The 27,378-nt window shown below is 45.4% G+C and overlaps 1 protein-coding gene across 23 annotated transcripts in view; it reads left to right on the top strand.

The window, feature by feature from the left end:
• The window catches only part of LOC117895768 (CUGBP Elav-like family member 4), a 272,251-nt gene that overhangs the window by 170,743 nt on the left and 74,130 nt on the right, over positions 1-27,378 (top strand). For 19 of the 23 annotated variants that reach the window (XM_034803653.1, XM_034803645.1, XM_034803656.1 and 16 more), the window contains one exon: positions 1,089-1,137. In XM_034803653.1, coding sequence (XP_034659544.1) covers positions 1,089-1,137 — 49 coding nt within the window. The remainder of the gene's footprint in view (positions 1-1,088; positions 1,138-27,378) is intronic. The other 4 variants (XM_034803655.1, XM_034803660.1, XM_034803666.1 and 1 more) reach the window with 1 other exon arrangement.

The raw sequence follows: 27,378 nt of genomic DNA, 5'->3' as shown, positions 1-27,378 counted from the left end.
TAAAATATTCATGCGACAAGCGGCAGGCGATGAGACGACAGACTTCCATGCGGCTAATGACAGGCAAAGGACCAGGCCCAGGCACAGAACTGTGCAGGACACAGTCACCTCGGCTTGCCCCTGACTTGCCCTGGGCCACGTTGATGAGCCAATCTAAGACCAGGAAGCCCAGGGGCGTTGCCAGAGCCGCCCCGTTTCCATCTGTGCGCGGTGCAAATAAATTACACCTGCGAAGGGAGAGAAAGCCGTTGTGGTATCCCCACCTTTTTGGTTATTGATTTGCTTGGGTTTTTGTGGTTTTCGGAGAGGAGCGGTGCGGTGCGGACGAGGGTGGACACTCGATTCGAACAGTCCGTATAAAGCCCTCAATTAAGTTTTATTTTAATGCATTTCATTTGAACGTCTTTTAATGGGATTTTTCGTGCCCCGGCACTGCCATATTACTCATTTGCCATAAACCAAAAGGTGACCACAACACGTATCCCTGTCCCAGACCCAGTTTCAGACCCAGATCCAGTCGCAGATCCCACTCCCCACAGCAGAGTGGAAGAGCAGAACAGAGAGAGAGAGAGAGCGGATGAGTGGAGGAGTGGGCAAGGGAGGAGAACGTTAAGTGTTGGCTGGCCAGAATCGACATGGGTCGCTTGGGTGAGATTTAAGCTTTAATGATGCATGAAGCGGCACAGGATGTGGCTGCCCAGTCGTGGGTAAAAGGCAATGAGCGCAAATGTGCAGAGGAGATCCAGGGAGAGACAGAGAGAGAGAGAGAGAGAGAGTGGCAGGGTGGGTGCTGGGGAGACAGGACATGACAGGAGATGGGCTTGCATATTGAGTGCCATTTAAATGCTTCAAAATGCTTCGCTGGCCAAATGTGTTTTTGGAGGTGTTTATGAAGAGGTTCTATTCCACTGCTCCACACAGCCCACAGTATGGTGATTGAATTTCAGGGGGGGCTCAAATAGGGGGACTAATAGCATCCTCCTCTGCCAGTATCATTATCGCATAATCGCATAATACTCATCGAAACTATAATGCCACCCCGATATTAATTTCGATATTTTTTCTCTTTCCGTTTTTTTCCCTTCCAGATGAACCGTGCTTTACAGCTGAAGCCAGCTGAAAATGAAAGTCGCAGCGGTAAGTTCTCGATTTCTGAATTATCTTTTCATATATCATATATAAATGTGGACTCCCTGCCATACGCATGGGTGGAAAATCAATCAAGCCTCTCCATAGGTGACACAAAATAAATAATTCGAAAAAAATATGACCCGTCTTTCGCTGTGGGTAAAGTTTTATGGCCAAAGTAGTCGGCCAAAAAATGCTGAGCCAGCACAAGTTTATATATCCCGCATCTAAGTGTGTGTTACCCCACTCTCGCACACACACTCTCTCTCTCTCTCTCTGTCTTTCTCCCTGTGCCATTCTATTTTCAACACCTACAACACACGTCAGCAGAAATTACGAGCGCACTTCGATAAACTGTCAAAACTGTCTGCAAAAATTTGACATTTCAGAAAAGAAAAAAAGAAAAGGAAACCAGCATCAAAATCGAGAACCTCAAAAAAATTCTTGGAAATGGTAGAGAAAATGGGAAAAGCGTATAGCAAAACAACGTTCGACTGTCAATGGCAGTCGGGCCGGTACACACAGTACCGGGCCCGTGAGTGTGAAGAGAGAGCAGGAGGCGGAGGCCGAGCGCTGGCCAGGGCGCCATATTGTTTTTACCGGGACCCTCACACAGTTGTCGTGTTTCACGCTTGTTTGTGACAGCCCATCGACCCAGGAAGCCGGCATACCCAACCCCCGCCCTGCCAATGGGGATGGCAAAAAGAATGATAAAGATTTGCATAATTTGCACAGCACTTCAACTTTGTTTTTTGGGTCAGCTGCCCGGCCGAGTAGTTGTTGCTTTGATAAACTTATTGACAGGCTTATTATGCAGTCGGGGTTTTCGAAAGTAATTTCAATATTTCTCCCCTTACTTAGGGTGAGGGCTTAGCTCGGCACAAAACCCTGCCTCATTATCCTTTCTCCTGGCTTTGGCAGGGACCTCTGCAGAGGTGCAATCATACAAAAGTATGCTACACATTTCGCAATCAACTCGTGCTGCCCGGGGCCCAGAATTTATCCAGAAGTTGCAGGAGTCGCAGGAGTCAGTGCACTCTGCAATCTTTTAAGACATTTTGCAGCTGGCATCGCTTATCACAGCAGAGAGAACCGGAGCAGCGCCCCAAAATGTCCATTGCACAAATTGCTTGTGCACACACACTCTCAGCCAGGTCCACACTTTGCTCGCTGGTTGGTTGGGGCAGACACAGCCATTGCTCATAACAGTCGGTGTCGCTGTCTCCGTTGCTGGTGGCTGTGGCAAGAACCTTGACAAAGTTGATGTGTCAAATCAGCAGCCAACGAACGTTGAGCGAACGCAGAGCGAAAGATGCCATTCAGGCAGCCAGGCAGTGACAGTCAGTGGTGGTGGGATGACCTTTAAACTTTGCCAAAGGACATGAAAGCACTAATCGTTACGTTGCTCCTTTCTTTATTCATTCATTCATTCTTTTGGCTGCTTCGATTTCGCTTTGCTTTCGTTCTTTGGCCCTGGCTCTGTCTCTGGATCTCTTTCTCTCTCTGTCGCTGGCTCGGCGGCAACAATTTAAACTTTCCTAATCCGCTGGGGATTGGAAACTTCAAGCTGCACAAGCAACTGAACTACGCTCTGGCAACTTGCTGGCAATCTGTCCGCACAATTGTGGACCTGGTCCTGAACCAGAACCTGGACTAGGGCTAGGAGTACAGCTAGGACGCAATCAAGTCGACAATTTTGTTTGTTGCTTTGTTGGCGGCTTGTCGTCCCCATCCCTTGGCATTCCCGGGCCCGTCTTCATCACTCGAGTGGGAACAAATTTCTAAGAAATTAAAGCGCTAAACTTTTTTGGGCCCCTATCAGCAACGCACTTGGCAACTCTGCACCGAGTCCTTTGCTTCTTTCTCAACCCTCTTGGCGGAGACTTTTGACTTGTCCTGTTTGTGTGTGTGCTTGTGCTAGAAGGAGGGATCTTTTGGCTTTGGGTTTAGGCCAAAATGCAATTAGACAAGGACAAGTTTAATTGCTTGGTCGAGAGTCCTGATATCCTGCAGGCTGCTGCAAGCTTCACCCGCTGACATTTACATTTTTCGGCCGCACAAAGAAGTTTAATTTATTTAAACTTAAATCAAGCATGAAATGTGTTAGAGAGCGATGAGGGGCATGAATACACTTTTTACTGTTGACAAGTGCGAAGAGCAAAGATGATTTAGGAGGTCTCTTCTGCCTCTTCTGGGTTCAGTTTCCTTTTTGGGCCCTTTCCCTCCTGCCTTCAATCCCCGTAACTTCATCAATTTTAACTTACTAGAGGGCAGAGTAGGACTTGGTTGACATGTCTATGCGTTGACCAAGCCCCAAACACAAGCCCTGAAAACTGAGATACGAAAGCACAAATTGTTGCCGTTGTCTTTCAACCGTAGTCCCTAGTCCTTGGCCCTGCTCTGTCCTTCGAAAACGTTTGCCGCATTTGCAATCGTCTCTGCCATCACTGAGTCTGATGATTTTCGTTTCATTGCCACACACACAGAACAGACATTCAGACACATGCATACATCCCCTGCTTAGTTATTTATCTTGATATTCCTCCTCACACACATCCATCCCATGCCTCATCATTATCAAACTCATGTTGTCGTCTGCCTGCCCTTTCTCTCCCTCACTCTCTCCGCACTCTCTTTCTATCTCTTTTTCGCTTTCACGCGTAATTTGTACTTGTCTAACACGTAATGATGTCACGTAAATTGCATACTTTCGCTTACGTTTACGTTGACGTGTTACGTTAACTCTGGCTCTGCTTTTCCCTGCGACTTAAAGTCAAATTAATATCATACGACCCTTGAGCAAAGAAGATCTGCCAGTGCCTTTACTCTCTGCTCGGCATACAAACATAAATTTTGAAATCCCCGCCGTTTCCTCACGAACACTTTTACACATACTTTCACAGCCAAACACACAGGCAGGCACACACTCGCACTCACACAGATTTATGTTTCTAACTACGCATTAATTTCCTTACCTTTATCCCGGCCGGGTCTTCGCTTGACTCCTTGTCACACGTCAGTAAATCAGATGCCGTTGCCCAGCTTTACGCTTCCCGTCTGCCCGTCTTCCCGTCTCGCCTCTCATTCATCATACTTATAAATATTCATTTCCTGCTGTGGTGCCGCAGGGGAATACTGCAAAGGGAAGCGCGCTGCTACAGAAATGATTGCAAAAGATTTAAAATCAACTCCATAAAAATGTTCTCGCACCTTGCACCTGATGATAAATGACAAACGAAACTTACCAAAGCACCCCAACCTCCAAAAAAGGAAAGAGAGAGTGTGTGTACAGCCGACCATGAAAGAAAACTGAAGGCGCATATGTGGAAAATTCCCGAGCAGAAAACTTTCGCAGAGCTCATTATAGACACCGTCTCATCAAATTGAAAAGCAATGAGCTATGAGAGGGAAGCCCTCGAAGCCGGATCACACACCAAACACACATCCCCTGCTAATAAGCATTCTGCCAAAAGTTTTAGGGCGAAAAACTAATAATAATAATACGCAGCGTTGGCCCGAAAAACTTTTCTCATTTTGCTTTCAGACACCCAGTCTTCATCTCAGCGCAGCTCTGCCCTTTCGCCTGATTACGCATTTGAATTGTATTCGCTGGCAATTTGTGTTGCCTACTTTCGGGCCGCCACTCAGTTCTGATCCGAAATTTTATTTCGACATAAAGTTAGCGACAACATTCCAATCTACCTGCGATACCTCCAGCTCTCTGCTCCTGCTATTTCTGCTGCGACCTTATTAGTGTCAACATTTTTATGGCAGCTCGGAAAGAATGCCTTACAATTTGATTAATACAAATAAGGGGCGACAAATTCAATTGAATTTGTAATATAGATTGACTGGCAATGATGATTGGCTTCAGCTGCGGCTGCGACTCCTTTTATCTGTTCCACATGTGTGTGGAGGTATGGTGGTTTTGGCGGCTTGAAGTTTTTGGGGGAGTGCAAATTAAAAGAGACTGCACGGCAAGATGCGAAGGCCAGGATATTCACCACTAAGCCCCAAACAACAAAGCCTCTGAGGCCAGACAAAAGGCATAAATAAAGCCAAGCACATCCAACAGGGGCAGCAGTACGCCTAAAAGCAGACATCAATTTCTGCCTTTCTGCGTTTTTCTTTGCTCCTCCTTTCTGTCGCTTTTCTTTCACCTCTCCTCTGCTTCAGTGGTCGGTGGTCGGGAGGGGCTCAATTCTTTAATCAGCTTAAATTCACACGTACCAAAAGCGACGCATAGCCATTGATTGGAGGCTTACCCCCAGTCGCTTCCCCTCCTCGTTTGGACCCAGCCTTCTTTTGCTTTTATCAAAGCCAGTTCAAAGGCTCGTATGTGTATTTAGGCTTTTATTGTTTTTGACCTTTTTTTTGCGAGACGAAATAAAAATCGATTTTTCTCCACACACTCACTGACACACACAGATACATCTAACATAGGAAAGGAAGGAAAAAAGGGAGGAAAAGCGAGCCGAAATAAAAGTAAATCACAAGCATCGCTGCTGGCAGCATCCGCAAGTTCAAATAAGCGATAATAAGTATTTATAGGCGGGCAAACAGATTCGGGCTCGGTACATATGGCCCCCCGAACAGCCTGCTAAATGCGTTTTAATGTTTTTTAAACTTTTCCCTACTGTCTGCGCTTCGCTTCTTCTCTGTTCTCTTTAATATTTAAGTATACTTTTAGGCTGAGTTTTTCCTCCGTAGTTTCTTTCCTTCGACAGTTTTGTCTGCGCATCATTTTTCTTCGTTGCTTGATTTTGTTTTTACGAGCGACTGAAGCCTGTCAATTGGCTGAATGCCTCGTAAAACTGCCAGAGGCCTATGAGGCAGAGGCAGCTTTCGCTTTCCCTTTCCCTCGGAAGGCAGCAGAAAAACGGAGAAAAAGAAAACGATTTGTTATGCTTTCTCTCAGGCAGCGTGGAACAAGAAAAGGAAACACACAAAGACAAAGAAAAAATGGGCATGCCCTCTCGCTCTCACACATTTTCCCGCTGTTTTCCTTTTTAGTTTGTTATTTTGTTTTCTTTTGGCCGCTGCTTAGGCCTGCCAAATGTCATCATTAGCGTTTCAATTGCCATTTTAGTCCGTGACACTTGAAACATTTGCATAAAATACCAAAAGTCAAGTTGGTTAGCGTCAATATTGGGGGAAGGTTCTTTGATGTTTACCTTCGAGGAAAGACCTACATAGAGACGACAAGGAAATGCTCTTACTGGATGGGATTATCTTCTGAGAGAATTGAGTTCTCCGGCAATGGTTTCTTTTTTTTTTTTTTTGTTGCGAGCTCTCAAATATATTCCCATCTGAACTTTGAGCTGCCCTCAGTCCCAGGCAGAGCACTTGCAGCGGAGTCCTATTCAATTTATTGCCGCATTCTGCCTTATTGAATAGAGTTGACGCGGCTTAACCATGATTAAGTCCCCCTTTCTTATGGATGCCCCCACTTCCGTTCGACTTCTCGTGTCCCTCAGTCAGGTGCCCCCCGCTGGACACTGTACACAAAACATTTCTTTTTAGCTGATCTTATCGGCTCGGCAATTGTCTGACGCTTTTTGCCTTTTCCATTGCCATTGGAGAAGGTCCTTCTCTCCTGCCTTTGGCTGTGGTTGTGGCTTTGGGTGTCTTCATTTTTGTTTTGGCCAAAAGCAATGATAAGCGACACGCAAACGCGACACTTGCCTGTGGTGATGGAGACGATACTACTGGGGAGGGAGTAGAAGGTCTACAATTGTGACCGCAATCAATAGAGCTGGATGAGCGCAGAGGGGACCAGCGGACCGGGAGGCGTATGTGTAATATAAAAAGTAATTATTTCTTATGCAATATGGACGCTTGGTCGGGATAAGCATCTGGAACAGAATTTTATGGTGGCAGAGTGGCGGGCGGGGAGTCGGACGAGCATTGTTTTTAATTGTTTGTCGTGGCAGGGTTGCCAGGCTTCTTTTTGCATTACAGCACAGCAGAGCAGCGCAGCTGCAATATAGATTGTAATCTTAATTGCATTTAGAGTGCCCCGCATTGTAGGTTAATAATCATAAATGTTATGGTAATAGTTACGAGAGCTGGGGAGTGAGTGTTAGAGTAGGCGTGGCCGTGGCAGGTGGGGCATTTCTCGTATTGTCGAGCTGTGTTTAGTTACAGTTTGTTGCCGTTGAAACATTGTAATGGAGAACCCCCCAACTGATTTAAACTTGCCACGAAAAGTGGCGGTGCAATTGCTCAGATTGTTATGAGAGGCACTTGAAAAAGTAAGCAACCAATTATTGGCTTACCTTTAAAACAAAAAATCTCTTGAGGGATTTATACCCCAGATTTCAGATATGTATAAAATATCTATAAAAGCTCTGCTCACTGTTTTGCTTTGTCCACTTACATTTTGGTATCCCTTACACGGAGATCTCTCCCCTCTTGACGTGTTGTGGAGTGATTGACCCAGCTCGAGGCAATTTCTATTTATGAGCAAAAGAAGAAAGAAAAATGTGTAGCAACAACGAAACAAAGCAGGACAACGAGCAGCACAAAATACTAGGATCAAATGCATCTACTTTAAATGCAGTTAGCAGGCGGAGATATTGGGAGTGAGCAACTAGGAGCTGAGTAGCTTTCTGGAATCTTGCACATGACTTTGAAGCGACTTTGAGAAAAGTCAACACTAAATTACAGGGACATGCACGCATACAGGCAAAAGAGGAAAACGTGTGGAACATTAATCTTGTCTGGGCCACAAGACAGTCTAGTATTCTCTCTCTTTTTTGTCTCTGTTTTATAGTGATACTTGTTTAATGAGCTGTGAGCCTGACTGGGCATTAAAAATTATGAAAAGAAAGGCAGGAAAAAGTGCTGGGCAAATGCATTTTAAATGCAATAATAAAAATGATAATGGCATTATAATACTAAGCCCCCTTCCAATGCAAACAAACTGTTTTCATATTTTTTCCGGGCAGCGGAGCGCATTTGATGCCAGAAAGTATGCTACATTACTTTCAGCTCGTTAATTTTTATAGGATTCTCTGCTTAAATTGTTGTAACACTCGCCACCTACACGGCTCTTTCTAGCTCTCTTTCTCTCTCTCCCTCTCTCTCTCTTTCACTTTCTTTCCATTCTCTTTATATTGATTTCACCTAAATTAACGCACGCTGAGAAAGCTTGTAGCCAAAAAAATATACAGAGAACAAACTCTAACCGAAAGCTTGTTTCTTCTTGTAGCTGCTCTTCTGTGGTTTCTGCTGTCCCCCCCGTTGTTATTTTTATGAGAATTTTCATATTATTTTACTTTTTGGCTTCGACTTTTGGCTTTAATGTGCCAAATTTCCACGCCCTTCCCTGCCACCCCGCTGTCACCCAACTGGCCAAAACATGTCTTTGCTCTCTGGCTTCAGCTACAGCTCTTGCTTCCTCGCCTTCCTCAGGTCTTCTCAGCTCCGACTTCTATTAAGTTATCAAGATTTGTAAAGTATATGAGCCGAGCAAGCGCTGCCTTTGTACGACTCTGCTCAAGTGTGTACAAGAGGGATGGAAGAACGCATAAAAGTGCTATCTGTCTCTTTTACACGTTCCCGTTCCCATCAACAGGGAGCAGGCAGCAGAGCAGAGTATGAGCCAGCCAGAGATATGGCCAAATGGCGTGTTGGCAGGCCACAAGGAGCTCGGTCGGTCGGGTTGTTAGGAGGAGTGCTACGATAGTGCAGAGTGGAGATGCCATGCCGTGTGGTTGGTTAATACATTAGAGGACTTGGCCAGGATATGGAAATTATAGAGGGCGCTTCCTGCTCTTCTCTGCATCTCTCTCTCTGAGAATCACAAAAATTATGCAACAATTTGTGCTCAGTCTGGTGCGCCTTTAAGGCACTGCTTTCTCTTTGTCTCCACCTCTCTGTCCATCATTCGAGTGTAAATGCAGTTGAAACTGTAGCCAGAGCATAACGCATCAATGACCAGCCATATATGAGGGCTGGGTGCAGTCTATGCCCCATGTGGAGGGTCATTTCTGCTCCTACTGCTGTTATTGCTGGTCCTGCTTCGTTTTCCTGCTGTTGTTTTCGTCTGGCGTTGATTTTACGTTATAGCAGCAGGAGTTCGAGTGCGAGTGAGTAGTTGAAACAGCAGGAGGTGCTCCAGCTGACTAACTCGACTGCTGTTGCTGGACGCTTAAGCCTTCAATAACAGCAGCCTGAAGCAGCAGCAGGAGGAGCAGCAGCAGCAACAACAAAACTTTTTAGCCTTTTTGTTATGGCCAGGATCAGGAGCATGGCTGGGCATAGAAAAAACAAGAATTGCGACCAAGCAAAAGAATTTATATGATAAGCGTAGGACAGGCAGGCGTTTCGGGTCCGTCGATGTGAACTCCAGGGCCATAGCTCAACGGGTCCGGTCCACTTCGGTCCGGCATACCGTGTCCTGTGGGTCGGTCTCAGTGGGGAAATTTCTTCTTATTTTTTTGCACCCCAAAGCTTGACAGAGAAAGAGAGATAGACACAGAGTACGAAATATGACAGCGGCAGGAGGCCTTTTGTTCTCTTTTTCTCTGTAGACAAACAACATCAAAAATAACAGGAAGCAACAACAACTATAAGTCCAATATGTACGCTTTAAGCATAGCATATTAGTTTGCTCAGTGCGGTGAGTGCGAGGGGAGCCCATAGCAGTTCGAAAAAGTGAAAAGGACGATTCACTCCTCCAAATAGACAGAAATGGAGGGACAGAGAGATACAGAGAGCTTTCAGGGGCCAGAGTTTGATGTAGTTTGTTGTGTTTGCAAAGCCAAATGCATGCAAAGAGCTGGACAGCTTGATGTGAGCAGAGTAGAGCAGGGAGGAGTGGTATAGAGGGAGGGTATTTGGGTATAGTCCGGGGCAGACAAAGGCTTCATCGTGCGGGTCAGCGAGCTTCGCTGCATGACTTGCTGCATTGCATAGATGGATGGATGAATGGATGGATGGATGGATGAACGGATGGCTGGATGAATGGATGACTTGGCTGGCCAAACTCCAACTCCCTCTTCATATATAGATAGCTATAGATGGATGTATGACTATGGCCATGTTTTGTTGCAGGCCACATTTGCCCCAGGCAAATATCCCTGCCAAAACAACAAGCGATTTGTAGGGAGTAAGTGCATTGCGTTCGATCACAAGACAAGAGAGAGAGGGAGAGAAAGGGAGAGATGGAAGTGGATTTTAGAGCTTTAACTTCACTTTTGTAGTAAATAACAAACGGCCATATGGCACAGTGCATCACTTCGATTAGCCAGAGACTAAATCGAGAGAGATCCATGGAACTTATTGCACCCATCATGAAGTGCACCCGAAAAGGTCGCAGAACGTATGTTTATCGCATCCTTGGAAAGATACAGAAATTATTTGATGAAGCCCAGCTGTACCTTCTTTGCTCTGTCTCTCTCTCTCCCGACACCGCTCTCACTCTGTATTGTAACTTTGGCTATAACTTGCAATTTGTGCCAAGCAATTATGAGTTTTCTTCAAAACAGTTTGCCCCTTCCTTTCCCTTCGCCGGGATATAATGTTGCAATAACGAGTTGACTGCGCCTCTGCCTCTCTATGTCTCTCTCTGTCTGTCTGTCTGTCTGTGCATTGTTTTTAATGTTCTCTGGCAGAGCAAATGTAATGCAATATAAAACAAAAAAATGGCAAGCAAAAAAATGAGCAAAAGGCATTAAAAGGAAATGCTCACTTTCAAGTTGTTTGTCTCTCTGTTGCTACTCCTCCATCCCACTCGCTCTCTCACAGTCTTTTTTGTGCACACAATCGTCGAGCAGAGAGTAGTCCTGCGTCCGTCTGGTGCACATCCCTCCCATCCACCATTTACAGCACTGTTCTATCTTGTTTGCCTCAAGTTGCACATTTTCTTGTTGCACTGTTTGACGTAATTATAATTGAAGTGAAGTCGTGAACGAGTTTCAGTTTCCTTTCCAACCACCACTCTGCCATTCCCGTTCCTGTTCCAGTCTGTATCTGTGCCCCAAGCTTTGCCTTTGCTCACTTTCTGCACCCCGTGCACCATAATGAGCATGTTAACAGGCAGACAATGGCACTCAAATGCGAGTGTGGTCTGGGCCATAAGCTTCATCATAATTTTATTACCCTTCTGTGAAGCGCCTGCTGTCCTGCTCTGCAACGTTTGAATGTCATTTCAAAGTCAAACGCGTTGCCATTGCCAACTTTCAATTAAACTAGCTCCCATATATTTCTGCGCTAGTGCTGCCACTGCACTGTCCCTCCTCCATCCCTGTCATCCGCCCACAGCTAAGCACCCAATAAAATGTCATTTTTATCGCGCGTTCTCAGGCACTGGACGGAAATTCGCAGCATACTTTGCAGAGCTTCCTCTAGCTCTCATCCACCCATCACTTTGCTTACTTATTAATTGCCAAACTCATCTGGACTTTCATTTGATTAGAAGGAAGAATATTTTTTTCATTGTACTAGTAAATTTTTAACTATCAGACAATGTGACGTCTCTATCCATCTGGGCCTCGGGGGCTATCCTTCATCTCTGGGTAATTAAAAACATGCGCGTTTCGTTCGCTTATTTGATAGACTCTCTCTATCCCTCTCTCTCACTCTACAATACTCTAGTATCTTGCAGTGTACTGCTCTGAGTCACACACTGACTGAATGGCAAATTTCATTACGTTGATGGGTTTATAGTGCTGCCAGCTTGTCTCTGAGGGGGATAAGTGGCAACAGTTGTGTTTTATAACCACCTAACGTTTTGCTAATTATTATTTGGCATTTAGTTTTCGATGGCAGATTGGACAGCAAGTCAGCCAGGCAGCTGGATGATGACTTGATGGAATTGATTGCCTCTTGTTTGACGTAACAGCTGCTGCTTGATCACACTTTGCCAAAACGGGTTTGGCTGTCAATTGAGGCTGGGATTAATTCTGTTCCACATGAGTGGAGAGCATTGCCATGACCGTCTTCAAAGGGAAACAGTATTTCATTCAAGCATTGAGGATGGCCAACTGCAAGCGACATAAATATGCAAGTAAGCGCCTTAACAACGATCTGCCAAACCCCTACCCAGGGCACTTCAGAGTCCAGAGTGAAAACTTATTAAAATTACTCAGAAAGAACAGAGGGAACTACGATGCTGCGATGCTGGGACCACGCCATGGATATGGATGGCACTCCCTTTACTCGTAAGCTGCGTCTGCATAAGCAATGGGCTGGCGCTGGAACAGGCTATAAATTTCTGCCAACTGTATTTTAAAAGAATTATGCACGTGCAATTAAATAAAGCGACAGCGCCTGAAAGTATGCAGCGGATAATGCAATAATAACAGCAATAAATGCTCTTGGAAAAGCTCTTGCCCGACTACAGACGCCGCCTCCTGACAGTTATTGTTGTGTATTTAACTGCGGACGAGCTTCATGCAAATTAACTTTCAATTTCCTAGCCCCGTGTGCCCCTCACTCCACACTGTTCCCCATTTCCTCACACCAGCCATCACCCTGCTAGACAGAGACAATCAAAACTAATTTGCATAAATGTTGCCCAAGCAAAAAACCAAACCAGAAGTAGCCGTCTACTCCTCTACGCTCCGCTGTAGTTCTTGTATCCGTATTTGTTGTTGCTTTCTAGTTTTGGCCAACGACCCTGGGACAGAGAACGCGAGAGCACTTCCAACGTGAATTTGCGAAACAAAAAGTCTAAATTAATAAGTTTTTGGCCCCACAGAGAGAGGAGGAACAATAAAGAACAGATTTTTTGGATAGGGAGGTACAAGTGGAGTCCCCCTGAAATAAATTACTGCTGGGGGATGTTGTCCCGTCATCTCTCACAGTGACAGGCAGAGCGGCAGGGATGATGAGGCAAGTGGAGGAAATGCAGGCTGTGGACAACTTCTCTCATTTTGTCTGCGCTGTTCTGTTATTGTCTCCTCCACCTACCTCTGCTATTGTCCGGCTCTGGCTTGGACCGATTCCACTTTGCTCTGGTCCTTGTTCTGCTGCCGGTTCTTGGTTCAGAGTGCAGCTGTAAAAGATATCAATAAAATGGCTACCACTGCATTGCAAAAAGGCTTTAAATTTAAGAAAACTTAAGAACGCTGCCAGCATCAGATTTAAACATGTTGGCCATCTCAAAGAGCAAATATCGACAGCTATCAGCTGTCCACCAGCCTGGCAGCGTGCCCATTCCCCATGGTATTTCGTTCATTTTCAATTTTTACTGTTGCTGCCGTCGCATGACGATGGCGATGGCGATGGCTGTAGCCATGGCGCAAAAATTTCACAACTAATTGAATATTTAAAACTGCCAAACCGCAATTTCAAATTTATTACCCAATGCAGCGGATCCAAGGGGAATGCATGCACACACTGGGCAGGCCAGACCATGGCCATTACCTCACTTTCGACTGGGCACCCAACACACACTGAACACTGCAAACGGTGAAACGAACCGAACATGGAGCTGGTATAAAATGTCACTTAATTGCAATTTAGTAAATTGTTTTCCATGTTGTATAACAACAGCGGCAACAAGCAGTCACCACTGATGATGGAGGGCGTGGCAGGCATGACTGCACACACACACATATCCATGTCTGTATATTAAAAACCATAAATTTTGCGGTGATTTATCTTAATTTAAATGTTGCAACAATGCATCGAGGCAGCAGAGCAGCGTCTGTACTCGGCTTTTGTTTAAATATAACAAAGCAACTAAAAGTATGCAGCGGTACACATTTTTTCGTTACAAATATATAAATATATTTGGGTTGAGTGCTGATGTGTGTGTTTGTGTGGTTATATTATATGGCGCACTTCGTGTCGTCTACCCCGGGTAGATGGTAGATGTAGATGGCAGAAGAATGTAGCTTTTGTTATTTGCCGCCATGCTGTGTGCGAAAAATCAATTAAAAATTCATCAAATAATTAACAAAAGCATCGCATTGAGTGCCGACTAGCGTAAGGCCGCAAAGGGGTTAAACAATAGCCGCCTTCGTCTCTCTTTCTCGCTCTTTCTCTGTCTCGGGGGAGTGTTTAACTTGGCCTCTGCATTGGGTAGAGGATGTAATGTGCCATGGTGCCGCTCCTGTTCCTCCATGGTCCATGTGTGCGACGCGCAAAACAAATTAAATTCAATTTAGTCAGCAGGAGAAGCAGGGGAGCCAGTTACTTAGCAGGGGTAAGGGTGGAAGCTCCTACAAGAAGGTGCAATTTTGATGGATTGCTTTTGCCTGCTCTTCCTCCCTGCTCGAATGCCTGCCTGCCTGACTGTTTTACTCCTTGCGAGAGTTCAGGACTGGGACAGGACCTTGTTTGTTGCTTAGCTGCAAAACTTTGTCATGTGTGCGTGCTTGCATCTGTTTATGTGAATGCTTGCGTAATTTGCATACGTATGTGTGCGTGAGTTGAGCCCAACTTAAGGCAGCTGCATTTAAACTTTGTTTTGCCGAATGAATGGAGGCAGTGGCAGAGGGGCGGAAATAAAGTGGTAAGCATGAGGCAGCTACACGAAATTAAAAACTTTTCCAGCTTAATGACATTAAGCATTAAAGTGTGGCACAGTGTTGTGTATAATGGGAAAAGTGCCACTGCGGCTTGGCCATCCATTAACCGTAACCCATTCTTGGGCTAACTTTTAGCCCACATATTCATAATTAATTGTTGTAGCAGGCGTAGGGCAGAGACATCTAAGTGAATTTTCTGTTCCTTATTAATGAGTGAGCACCTCGGGCTGTCTGTTTGCCTGAGCGGCTAATTAAACACGAAATCTGACCCAACGCGAAGGCGCGAGGAGCAGGCAATATCTCTCTGCTGAAACCTCTTCCGCACGAAACAAGTCAGAGGGCAAACCAATCACAAAGTTCCGTTTTTTAATGAATGCCCCAAAGCGAAGAAGGGCTGAGTGGGCAGCGCTTTCGCTCTGCCCCAGCAATTGTGTCGTGGGCGTGGGTCGAAACGATAACACGTCGCGAGCCGTAACTATAACCAACTCGGCTTCGTTCCGAATCTGAAGTCGCTGTGACATGTCAGGCTCTGCAGGCATTCTACGATTTGTTCAGAGGAGGAGAACGCCCCAAGTCTGCAATTTCATTTATAACAGAAATAAAAACCCTTTTCTGATGTGCTTTTTCCCCAGCCCCAGCCCTTGCCTGACTTTTGGCTTTTTGTAATTTATACGCGCTTAAAGGCGTCATGTTGGCAACACCTACAAAATTCTTTTGCCTCGCGTTCTCTGAGCTTTTTTTGCATAACGTCAACGTCTGACAAATGTGCCATAAGCAAGGGATTGGCCATAGAGGCAGGCGGCGGTTGAGACAAACTTTTGCGTGCGGTTTTTGGTTTTTGGTTTTGGTTTTCCTGCTGCTGCCCCCACTGCTTATTCCTCTGCTGCTGCTACTTCTGCTGTTTCTGCTGCTGGCCAGCGGGTAAAAAAGTTGTGGCCAAATAAATGGGAAAATGGCAGAAAATGACAAATGACCGTCAATCATGACAGGCCAGACGACGAGCACGAGCAGATTGTGGAAGGAACATCAGGCGGCGGGGAGGGAGGAACAGGGCTAAGCTGTGTCTGGCTGGGAGCAGCACACCTGCTGGTCAATGACAGTCGAAAGCTCATCATTGGTTCGTCCAATTTTTTGCTTCCTCTTTCTCCTCAGGCTAGGGTAAGGTTATGGGCAGAGGCGCCATCTAAATGAGTGTTGTGTGTTAGATAACTTGACTGGCTCCTAATCTCCTGGGGATTGAGGGAAAATAAAATATGGATGGCCCATTACAATGGAACTTGATGATTATATGGAGGAGGGGGAAAGTGCGGTGAGTTTTCGCCTTTTTACTTTGGCATTTAAAAACCCTCCAGAGAATAAACACTCTCTATAGAAGGAAAAAAAAACTAAATAAAAGCGCTGCAAATCACTTTTTAAATTTAATTTGACACTTTCTTTTCTGCGCTGCTAGCATCAAAGACGACTACAAAGTGTAAACTTTTCCAAAAGAAATTTCATTTTCGTTGCCCAAGGGTTCTCCCTCAGCAAAAGGAGGACCAGGACGAGCACGGGCTGCGTTCGGAGTGCGGGTCGGAGTCGCGGTGGGGATCGGGTGAACTGTGGGACTTGGTATTTAAATTTGGTTGCCTCCTTTCTGGCCGAAAGTTAAATGTTTTGTAGTTTTCATTTAAGTGCAAAGTTTTTTGCGCTGCATAAACTTTTCGTTATTTCACACGCAGGTATTATATGGCCCAGCCCGAGCACAAAAGCAAATGCAATAAATGAGTGACACAAAGATAGAAGAAGAGAGACAGAGAGCAGTAGAGAAAATGTTTGCAATCTCATATTAAATGGCATCAACAACTTTGTCTCCGTTTTGGGCAGAGCAGAGCCAAAGGAGAGGGCGAGCGAGCGAAAGTTTCCTCTGCTTATTATATTCAATAAAATATTTTACAGTGGCACTTTGGGGTATAGCCCACGCCCACGCGCTCCTTTACCCCACGAAAACTTTGCCAGCTCGCGAAAAATGTTGATAAGATTTTCTTAGGTCCGTCCATCTGCCGGGAAACTCCCTCCTGTTGGCTTCCACTTATTTGGCTCTTGGCGAGATTGCAAAACTAAAATTATAAATTTGAGTCGGCAAACGGTTTTGTTTACTCGCGCATTGCTCCAAATTTTTTTATTGCTCGCATTACCCATACGCATCGTTGTCCCAGTCATTCGAATGCATTCCAGGTTGCTAGAGACAGTAGACATGTCATGTATAGGCAGAGCCTGAGTATCTGTCACTCGATGACACTTGCCACTAGCTGTACTAGCTGAAGTAGTCTCTGCTTGAGTACAAACAATTTTTCATTTCCAAGGCACGAACTGAAATTTGTGTCCTCCGTTCAATAGGTGTGTCCTTCAGGTGCGTATGTGTTTGTGAGTGAAAAGTCAACGTTTTTCCGTTTGACTTGATTTGAATGCATTCCGCGAGGCGCCAAGTCCCGCGATGGCACTCCACCCCACACTGCAGCTCTCCCGCTGCTCATCCATTGATTCATTTATTTCGTAGGTAGACACTTGTGCCTGTGATTGTGCCTCCTGCTCCCTGTGTTCACATTCAATGACACTTTTTATGGCGCCGCACTTGGCCCAAACGGCGTTTGATTGAGTGCCTTTTTCATTGGCAGGCAACAAACTTAATCAATTTCAGCGCCTGTGTCCAAACAAAAGGCACGCCCAAAGGCTCGAAAATTGCTGGGCTCAATTCTGTTGCATAGTTTTAGGGGCTGGCCGACTGCCAGACAGACAGACTATACTCCTGTGACTCACCCACCAGCGCCTTTGACTGGTGCTTCTGCCACTCAGACTGTGGGGCTTGGGTTGCGACTGTGTTGTGTGTTTGCCCAACGCAAACGCCATAAAATAATTTTGTTTTAACACAAACACACATAGCACACACAGAGAGAGAGAGAGAGAGCGATTCGGCACGGCCACACAGAGACATATTTGCCGGGCGCAAATACGAAACGCAAATGTATATATTTAATTTGAGCAAATAACTATTTTTGGCAGCAGCCAGACAGACTGACAGCTCCTACCCTTCCTTGTTCCACCTTCCTGCACTCTGTTTACATTTAGTTGCCGCTCCCGCTAGCGCAAAATATTTGAAATAATTAGTGTAAAATATTTGCATAGAAATGATTTCTTACTTGCGGCAGGCGAGAGTGCCCACAAATGCTTGGCCGCCTTGCTGAGCCTAATAATTGGGAAGCCACTGTAAGACCAGAACGGCATGACTGCAAGTCTGGCGGGAAGATTGAGCTATAGCAGGGCCATTACTGTGGAATGAGCCACTCTGACAATCGCAACCGAAACCTCGCACTATACCCGCACCACCACTGTAGACAGTCTGATTTTTGCGACCAGTGTAGACAGGGCAGAACTGTGACAGTCAGACCTTTTAATTAAATACTATTTTGCTTTGCATTTTTAAAGTCTGTGGCGTTGTTGGAGGGGGAGGGCGACTAGTGGGCGTGAGTACTGACGCCCACAGCTTGAGCTGAGAAATTTTAGCATTTTAATTTTAATTTAACGTGGGCGTGGCATGGCGTGCAACAGTTACCCAACAGCCGCTCTTGCAACCGTACAACCGCTTCATGTGTCTTGCCTTTTTTCTGTCCGTTGCCGTTGCCTGACTGCATTAAGTCAAACGTAATCCGCACATGGCCAGCCACAGCCGGGCATAAAGAGACACGGACTCTGACACGACTGGAGGAGACGGAGACGGGTTCGAGGACAAAGCAGAGGATATCTCACACTCGCAGACCTCTTACTCCTCTTACTTTTTCAATTTGTTGGTGCTGGTGCTGGTGCTGGTCTGGTCCCGGGCCTCGTGTTGGTGCTCTTTCTGTTGGTTTTCTGGTTAGGTCTCTTCTAGTCTTCTGACTTCTGGGGTTGGGTCGATGTGGTCTGGGTTCAGTTCGGTTTGGTTTGGTTTTGGCTTACGGTTTGCTTTGACTGGTTTCCCAGCTGCCGTCGCCGCTCCCGCTCCGGCACTCCTTCCTTGCTGCGCTGCCTCGTCGTTTCATTAAGTTATACAATTTAACGCCCTTTCAGCAGTCGGACTTCTATTTACATTTGCTTTGGGTCAAATTACACAAAATTCTACGGGTGTTGCGGCAACAAAAGCCATCGACAGCCAACCGGCGGCAGCAGTGCCGGCGTCTCCTTCCCAGTCTCAGTCTCCGTCGCCGACTCGGTCTCGGCCTCTGTGTCTCTAAATAAATTTCATACGAATTGTTTGCACAACGTCTCTTGGTAATTTTAAACTTTGCTCTCTCTTTTGTTTTAGTGGCCAGACAAATATTATTGAACTCGGGGATTTCTCTTTGACTTAAGACTTTGGACTGGTCTTTAAGCTCTCTATCCTCTATCCGAGCATTTCCGCTTTCTGGGCTATCCTGCCAGCCTGACCCAATTAGGCTCCTGCTGCTACCTATCCTTTGCCATTGTCTGACTTTCGAATGTGTCGTAGGCAAAAAGTTACAGTCTGAAGACGCAACCCTTGGCGCATTTTGTTTCTGCTGCCATGTTGCCATTATCAAATTGAATTTCTCATGCAAATTGTTTTTGGTCTTCCAAAAAGCTTTCAAGTTTTATGGCACGGAAATTGGCTCTTGCAAATTTCGTCCCAGCCAGGATGCTGCTGCTGCTCCTGTGTCCTGTCTCGGCCTGGCCTATACCCGCATAGAAACGTGCCGCTGCTCTTTGGGTATCGTGACTCACGTTCCGCGTGCACCCTCGCCCGTACACCCATCCTTAGCACGTTTTTGCACTTTTTAACCTCTGGCCCCAAAGCATGTCAAGCTAATTTCGAGCGCCCAATGCTAATTATGATGTCTTTTACGTGCCAACAAACGCTCAAGTGAGTTAGCCCAGTCGGAGTGCAGGCGTCCCAGTCGCAGGCTCCACTTAAATATTTATTTTACTGTAAACTCAACCTAAAAACCCTACGAATACTCACTCGCTCCCAACAGAGATGAACGGTACAGAACGGAACGGAGCGGAGCTACGACGACGACGGGGACGAGGACGAGTACGACTGCCAAACCCCATTCAAAATTCAAGTGGGCGTGTTCTGATGACATGCTGCCGGTTTACCTTCGGCACGTAATGCGCTAGGGATTCGCCAATATTAGCCAAAGGAGCGAACAAGCGATAGAGAGAGAGAGCTGTAAGAGAGAGTTCTTGTATATGGAATAGAGGGGAAAAAAAAAACAATATTAATAACGGAGAGCCAACCCACAGAGCCCAATCTAGAGGGCTATAATAATACATCAGCTGTGGCAATGCCCCGCAAGGGGTTGTGCCACAGGACACAGGACGCAAGACAGACGGCGAGTACATTGAGGACATCATCCCAGCCAGGCAGCTAATAGTCGGGGCTGCTTCGATGTCCCTGTCCCTGTGCCTGACTGACTGAATGACTGACTGCCTGGCAAACAGACACAAAGCGAGAAAGCGGTTGGGGGAGACGACATCCAACGTTCGCTTCATTGAAAAGTTTCAGCGTAATGGCTTTTGTTTGGCGTCGTCGCCGCGTAGTCGCTGATGGGGGACCCGGCCAGAGTGGGGGGCTTTCTTCTATAGCATTAAGTAATTGATTACATCTCGAGGGACTTTTAAGCAAGCCGAACCAGGCACGCCACGCCACGCTACTATACTCGTAAACCTCATAAATTCCTATAAAACTTGACTGCTTCTCCACACAATATAATGTAAATACATTTTTTTGCCCGCTTAATACTACGGGTCGAAGCTTGGGAGGGATAGATGTGGGATAGAAGAATAAGAAGCGTGAGTGGTTGGGTCGCGGACAACCGATTCGGCTAGACCCCGACCTTAACCGTGTTTTACCATAAACAATAACCATAATTTAATTCCCCTGCCACCTAGGCAAAATGTCCGTTAATGTGGCGGCTAGTAACTGAAAAAGTATACCCAAAAACATGGGAATGGAGCGCCATTAGTTGGGAGAATAGTTTCCCCAAAGAATACCTCTACCTGCCATCCAGAACTGATCGTAAATCAAGTTCCTTGACTGATCTAAACCCTACACCAAAATTTCCACCACTCTGATATCTCAATGCAGCTCTGTCCTGTCCTCTATATACTCGTAATGGTACTGTATAACTCTCCGCATTCTCTGCGGCTGCTCACGTATTGTTGTGGACTTTAAATTAAAAATCCCGTGAGGTTCTGCGGGTTGCGGGCTGTGAGAATGAAAAAAGAAAAAACAAAAGACGCGAAGATAAACAACCACGCCCAACTGGGGCGGTTAGCCATTTTTATGGCGCCTAATTGCCAAACGCTCCCAGAGAGACAGATGGGAATGCGGGAAGTACGGCGGGTACTGCTGCTGGACCGGGCCTCGGCTGTTATAATCATAAAATTGCTTTTGTGGCATACAAACCGGTTATATTGCTCCCGTGTGATAGTGCCCCACCAGTGCCGCCCATAGACCCAACAGCCACATCCAGACCCGGCTACTTCTTCACTTTACCCATACAAATGAAAAATGTTGCGGTTTATTTTCATTTGGAGCTCTTCCCCGACCAAGTCCGCGCTCTAAACATAATTTGTTGCATTAATGTTGGCCACATGCACATGAAAATAGAAAATGGAAACACGCACACGCACACACACACACACACGAGCATAGTTTTTGTTTAATTTCAATGTAAATTACTTGAGGGGTGGCAGGGGAAGAGATCTGGCTGCTTGTGTGTGTGCTCTGCTAATTGCTTGGAGCCCTTGAGCTAGAAATTTTGCGCATAATTAGTGGCAAATGTGCATATGGAAAATGTGTTTGGAAATTGCCCGGAAAGCCGAACTGGAGACCCCATAAAATACACAGAGATTTTGTGCCCTTTTAATGATATGAGGTTAAATGTAGCACAAAGGAAAGAGCAGAGAGGACTTCCCTTTAAGCAATGTTAAAGTGCAATTCAAGTAACTTTATGGCGTTCTTCTTTGGCGAAGAGAAAAGGTTCATTATCATTTTAAAAAGCCTGACCCGACCCCAATTCCTTCTCATTTTCTCCTTCCACCTACCTCCTTTGTTGAGGCTGTCCAATATACCTGTCACACCATAAACCTACATTTTGAGACTGCGCCTGGTAAATGTCCCATCAAAAATACAAATTGCCCCACCCACAGAAGCACCACCACCATCGTCGCTACCAAGGTGAATGGACAAACATAAAAATGAAAAATAATAATGCCATTGGCAAATACAAAGCCATAAATTATAAATGCGAAATGCTTATTTATACACGAAATCTACTTGGAGCACCGGCAGCAATAAAAAGAGCGAAGCAATACTGACACAGGACGGGGCGGGTTGCTGGCAGGCTAAGGAAAACGGAAAACTGAAAACGCAACAGAAACACAAACCGCAACTTGTTATAAAATTAGTAAAATTTTCTCAGCAAACATTTACATTAACTCTGAGGAGAGGCACACACGCACACGCAAAGAGCCACAGGGAGACAGGGGGAAAATCCCAGCTCGGGAGCCCTAAGCACCCAAAAGGACTTCAAAAGATCCATAGATGCGGAACAAGGCATTGGGAAAGGGAAAGCCCAGGCCAGGCCATCAGAAGTAGCAGAATCAGCGCAAGCAAAAAAAAAATACGAGTACTATAAAAAGCAAACGAGTCCTCCTAAGCCTTGTCCCAAAAGTATTAAGAGAGCAAAGCAATTAAAATATGAAAATGTACAACTTTCATCTTTTTGAGCTCATTGCATAAATCATTTCGAATGCCAGCCACTGGGGCAAGGGACACTCCACCCCACCCATTGCCAACACAGTCAAATTTACTGTGTCGCTTCCCCTACTAATCAGCATAAGTCCTTGCCAGCCGCACAAATGCTGCCCACGACCACGACTCGGGACGAGGACAAAAAGTGATTTATTTCGAAAATTCTTCTTCTTCTCGTTTACCTGTAGCTACTTTTGGGGGAGCCGAGTCGTTCGGGAGGAGGGTTGGGATGGTGTCCGGACGACTGCCACGCCCACTGGCAGCCACTGACAATATAGAACATAATTATAATCATTGCGGCCATGGTCTCAATTGTAATTATAAGTAGGAAACTAAGCCATCTCCCGCACCCATCCCCGTCCAACTCCCACTGGCAATGCCCGCGAGGCTGAACGCTCGACATTTTACATACAACAACGCGCACGGAGGGAAATTTCCATCGTGTCCCCGCAGCAGCAGCAGCAGAACAGGGGGATGGATGGATGTAAAGGGAATGTCTCATGTTCATGTCGTCTTCAATTAAAAGTTTGTACAAATTGCCAGCAATTTGTGCGAGGCTCGGTTAATTGCTGGAAGGGTATCACAGGAAGGGGACTGCCAGAGTTTGACATGCGAACTTTTCAGCAAATTAATTGTTATTAAAAAACTCATAAAAAATCAAATCAATGTGAATAACAACACTTTGCCGGACTACACTCGAAATTTGCATACGAGCATATTGATTGCCGATTTTGTTGCATATTCCCGACTTACAGCGTGTAACAAACTAACAAACAGAGAATCAAAAATCATATTTTAAACCAAAAATAATTGAAGTATCGGCATAGGCAGTGTACGCTCGTATATTTTTACAAATAAATACTCGGTACACATAAAAATATACACTCAAATAGAGTGTGGAAGCGGGATCGACAGTGGGTTGATCCAGCCAAACGAGATGTGCGTATATAAACACAAGTATAACCAATCAAAAATCCAATTAAAATTGAGGAAAATTCGATTTGCATGTAAAATATGGAGGGAAAAAAGAAGCGAAGAGATGAGAAGACGAGAAAGGAAAAGCGACGAGCACTCTCATTGGGGGAGGGGAAAACATAAAAAATATTTGCTGTATGTGAAATTGAAAAGCCCGAAAAAAGGGCAGCCCGACACCGAGAACAGCTCTGTTAGCATTGGATTGATGTGTTCTCGAGAGGGAGAGATGGATCTGGCAGTGGCACTGTGCCACTGCCGCAGCCACAACCAGAACTGGTGGCACTGCCGCCAAATAAAAACAAAAAAGCATGCGGCTAAAAATGCAAATAATAAAATAAAACAAAATTTGTTACTTATAAACGTGCGGCATTTACACACGGCAAATATTATTCGGGCAGGCGTGTATAGGGCTTGGTGTTGTCGTTTTTGGGGGAAAAGGCTCCTACCGAACGTTGCACAAACATAAATAAGAAACGAGAACTGAAAGCAAACACAAATTGATTTAGACGGGGGGAGTTCCATACACTGAAACAACATTTAATGCCTCATTTTCATAATTAATAATATTTATTCTCTCTCTCTCGTTCTAGGTAAGTCTTATCTATCATTATATATATTCTGGTCATTTCTAGAAATAAGTTCGCAGTAAGTTTATAGTTTAATAAATATAGAACAACAAAATCTTTCATATGTACGTTACGCTTTTACTTCTGCAACGTTCACTCTTTCAATCCTTCGATTTTCGTCCTCTCAGTGTTGAACATTTCCTTGCTGTTTCTGCATTTGTGTTAGCTCCATTTGAGATACTTTTTTTGTGGGGCTATTTTATGTGCATTTGACACATTACATTTTTCCAAAATTCCCTTGAAATTGAGTTGGCCTGAAATGGCAATTTGCGATGTATTAAACACTCTATTATAAGGCCGGGCTCTGTCGATTTAATTAGTTTATTATTTGCATTGTTGAGAGTGTGTGGTTACTCTTTGTGTGCATGTATGTGTGTAAATGGGGTTTGTTGAAATTTTCTAATAATTATTATTTATTTGTTGTTAATGCTTTTAGCGACTGCGATTTTTAGCTCGCTTATAATTTTAATTGCATATTTTTCTGTCCAATCTCACTGTGTGGCTGAGTGTTAATTAATTTTGCGACTGTAACGGTGTCAGTTGCAGGTACAGTTTCCATTGAAAGCGAGGAAAAAGCGAGGATCGTCACCTTTTAATTAGACTTCAGTTTCCAATTAAATAATGCTCTTGCAGTAATTAAATTTCCATTTTTGCGCGCTCCTTGCTTACTCCCTCTGTTATCCTTCCAACCCCATCCCAGCGCCCGAGCTGCATGTAATTTGTACAAAATTAATTAGAAATGTTTCCCCTCCCCACCGGCTGGAGAAGAAATCAAATCAAATCAGAACTGTCGTGCGCCAAGAAAAATACCTCGAGGTAAATAAATAATTGAATTCATTAGGCAAATGAAAAACTCTGTCATGAAGTCTAGAGACAGATAAATATAAATAGAAACACGGAGAAGGACAAACTCGACTAAGAAACCGAAACCTAACTCGTATTGACCTAAATCCAAGGGATAACCCCTCAGACATTCGCCTGTCAGGACTGTTAAAAACGTAAAGACAAATACATAAAATACCAGTCACAAGTCCAGGCCCCCACCCCTGCAGTGCGTCACGCCCTTCTCAAGTTCGCTGCTCTTATACGGCTGCTCATTAGTGACGAAAATCGAAGAACCCGACTAAAAACTAACAACGATAATAGCACATACTCTGCCTTCGTACTCCTAGTACCCATCGAGGGAGCTTCATCAAAGGCAGAGCAGGATGTCAAGGATATACATAGGTATAGCCACACATGTATGCGCAGGAGGAGATGTGGGGAAAAAATACGAAAAATGACAATGGCCACGACAAGGAAGCAAACAATGCGACAGAAATAATACATCGACGTAGAGAGGGAGGGGGAGACAGGAAGCCTGAGGAGTCCACACTCATACGCGTACGCGTCTATTGTGGCCACATTAAAGGTGTGCTGTGTGGTTAGGAGCCGCTCACTCTGTGTGTGCGTTTGCCTGAATTTTTGTTAGTTTCGTAGTAGATATCGCATCATGTTAACAAAAGCAGCGCCACAGGGATGGGATGGCAGAAATGTACAGCTACAGTTACAGCTACGGGGAGGAAAGGGTGTTTAGGATGGGGATGGGGTGTTACATAAATCGATTTGATTCCATGCGAGCGAGTATGTTGGGCAGAGAGCGAAAGCGTAATCATTGAGAGGAAATGTCATCTGCGGAAGTGGAAGCTTGGAATATGTATCTCATTAAGTTGTGATACCCGCTTGATTGATGTTATCCAATTATCTGGCATAGCTGAAGCACCCCCAGCAGCAGTACCACCAGCACCACAACACATCAAACCCAGAGCCAAATCTGTCCAGCCCGAATTCCACCACTAAATTGCATTGCATAGTTATAAGCTGAAATTAGCAAGAAACAAAACAGGCCAAAAGAGCATTGGGCTAGAGGAGAGGCTCCTCCTACTCTCCTTCTCGAACATAGACATGCTACATGCTTAATTATGCAGCAAATTAGGCCCGAGAGGGGGGGAGAGGACTGAAGAGTGCTGTAGAGGTGGAGTCGGTGTCTGGCTGCAGAGATGATGAAACGAAATTTTGCATTATGCATGGAAAATATGCAGTGCCAGCAGGCCAAACTCTGCGAGGCCATGCTCCATTACACGTCAACCAAGACGGCAACGACAACGACAACGACGAACTTGGCCACCTAGGCACCCAGACCAAGCCAGCTGCAACCCTCTCAGAGGGTAGACTTTATTATTAAATCCGAAAACTTAAACGCATGTGGAGGAGAAGGAGAAGAAGCAGGGCAGAGCAGAGCAAAGCAAAGTCCTCTGGCTGGCAGCTCTCTAGAGTGCACTCAGTGCACAGTGAGTTATTAACACGCTTTGCCACATTTGCTGCCGAGCTAATGTGGCTTGGTTTAGTGGCTACCCCGGCAGTTCTCCCCTGCCTCCGTCTCTGTCTCATTCTCCTTCTCCTACTCACCGTTTCGGGGGCCATGCTCCTGTGCCTGTCATTATGCTAAACTAAACGGCAGGCAGTGCTAGAATTTGCACCCGCAACCAGGTGGTCTCCATGCCCCCTTCCCAGACCAGCACAACACAACCCCCTTCTTGCACGTGCTCTTGCCAGGTATAACGGCAACATTTCCGTTGCAGCTTCCGCTGCTGCGAGCGCTTTATAATTATTTCGCCTGGCGGGCCTTCAGTGGATGGCATATGCTGCCTGTTGCCAGGATTGTCAGAACATGTACGTGTTGCACGTTGCAAGTGTGTGTGGGTTGAGGGAGAGGGTGGAAGACGGCGGGAGTTATAAGCTTCATTAAGCATATGTACAGCACGTTGTAAGCTCTCTCTGTCTCTCTCTATCTATCTCTGTTTCTCTCTATTTATAGGGGTATCTGAGAGCCTCGCTGTGTGAGTTGCATTTAAGCATATATTTAGCAAAAGGATTTGTCATTAACGCTAAAACTTCTACACACACGGAGATGGATAATTAAATGAAGGTTAACGAAAATTTTAATTGTTGCCAACTCAAGTTCAAGGAATAAGCATATGCCTTCCCTACATACATATGTGATAAGCCCACCCATCTAGATTCGGCTCCCTTTTAAAGCCACTTCTGGCTGACATTTCTATTAAAAGCCATCAACCCATGGTCGCCTCAAATTGCTTTGACCTTTGTACACCAGATGCCACTCCCCGTACTCCGCCTTCTCAGCGAACCCGCTCATAACTCTCTCCGGGCGGCGACTGGAATGGAAAAATTCTTCCACACGCACATTAAGTCACGTTTTCGCACCATTAACCCATAAAGAACGAAGCTCAGAGCTGGAAAGAGGTTGCGGGCAACTGAGCCAAGAAGCAGCAGAAGATTTACAAATATTGAACATTTGCTGCTGGATGCTGGGCTT

The sequence above is a fragment of the Drosophila subobscura genome, chromosome J (assembly GCF_008121235.1).
Source record: "Drosophila subobscura isolate 14011-0131.10 chromosome J, UCBerk_Dsub_1.0, whole genome shotgun sequence".
In the NCBI taxonomy this organism is placed as follows: Eukaryota; Metazoa; Arthropoda; class Insecta; order Diptera; family Drosophilidae; genus Drosophila; species Drosophila subobscura.
Note: the sequence above shows the minus strand (reverse complement) of the source record. Positions and strands in the feature narration are given on the sequence as shown.